The 1,181-nt window shown below is 55.6% G+C and overlaps 1 protein-coding gene across 1 annotated transcript; it reads left to right on the plus strand.

Moving 5' to 3' along the window:
• Window positions 1-6: 6 nt before the first annotated feature.
• Window positions 7-1,178, plus strand: LOC111671229 (uncharacterized; the record flags this gene model as incomplete). The annotated part of the gene is made up of 1 exon (XM_023428303.1): window positions 7-1,178. A coding segment is annotated over exon 1 (942 nt), but the record flags the coding sequence as incomplete, so codon positions are not given.
• Window positions 1,179-1,181: the final 3 nt, after the last annotated feature.

Here is a 1,181-nt window from a genome sequence, read left to right on the forward strand (position 1 = left end):
TTTTTTTTTTTTTTTTTTTACACATCCAGCCTTTTAAGGCTACTCTGGACTGAACTGTTGCCGAGTTTACTGCACATCTCAGGAGTGAATTATTTCTTGCGCTTTTTTCTACTGAGCTCAAACTGTGAAGAGGGGGAGAAAATAGCTGAGTTTGCTTTAAAGTGAATTGGAGGACCAAGGAGAGAGGGAGAGAAGGAGCAAGTACACCGCTCTCCCTCTGTGTGTAACTGGGCAGCATGGTGCAGAAAATGAGCCACACAGAGAGCACCGCCGAGGCGCTGTCCTTTTTCGCTGGGGATTCGAGCTCCGACTCCGGGGCGTGCATGGATCTGGACCCGGCCGCCTCGCCTCTCTCCCCGGGCTCCACAGCTTCTTCGACCGGGGACAAGCTGGGAGACAACCCGGCATGGTGTAAAACTCCAAGCGGCCATATCAAGAGACCCATGAACGCATTTATGGTGTGGTCACAGATAGAGAGGAGAAAGATCATGGAACAGTCTCCGGACATGCACAACGCTGAGATCTCCAAGAGGCTGGGCAAGCGGTGGAAGCTGCTCAGAGACAGCGACAAGATCCCCTTCATCAGAGAGGCGGAGCGGCTCAGACTCAAGCACATGGCGGACTATCCCGACTACAAGTACCGGCCGAGGAAGAAGGTAAAATCAAGCGCCTCTAAGCCTGGCAGTAATGGAGACAAGGGAGAGAAACTCAACAGTAGCTCTAACAACACCAGCACTAAGACATCCTCATCTTCGAGGAAGAATGGATCCAAATCACCCAGCAGCAGCAAACCCCACAAATCACTTTTCGGGAGCAGCAGCAGTAGCACCAAAGCATCACCGTTTGCCTCTGAGCACCCATCAGAGCACCATCACAACTCTCTCTACAAGTCGAAATCTGTCTCCTCAGCAGCCAAGCAGATACCGGATGGCAAGAAGCCCAAGCGGGTGTACGTCTTCGGGAGCAGCGCGGCCAGCTTGAGCGTCAGCCCCACGTCCTCCGTCGTAGTCCCGGCCAGCCCGACGCTCAGCAGCTCGGCGGACTCCAGCGATCCGCTCAGCCTGTACGAGGACTCGGCCAGCGGCAGGGAGGAGGGAGCCGAGTCCCCCAGCAGCAGCAGCAGCAGCAGCAGCAGCCTGGGCGGGTCTTCAGAGCGCCACGGCGGGCACACATACAGCAGT

This window comes from Seriola lalandi, unplaced genomic scaffold, assembly GCF_002814215.2.
Source record: "Seriola lalandi dorsalis isolate HSWRI2012SDOR001 ecotype SW California unplaced genomic scaffold, Sedor1 jcf7180002006756, whole genome shotgun sequence".
Classification (NCBI taxonomy): Eukaryota; Metazoa; Chordata; class Actinopteri; order Carangiformes; family Carangidae; genus Seriola; species Seriola lalandi.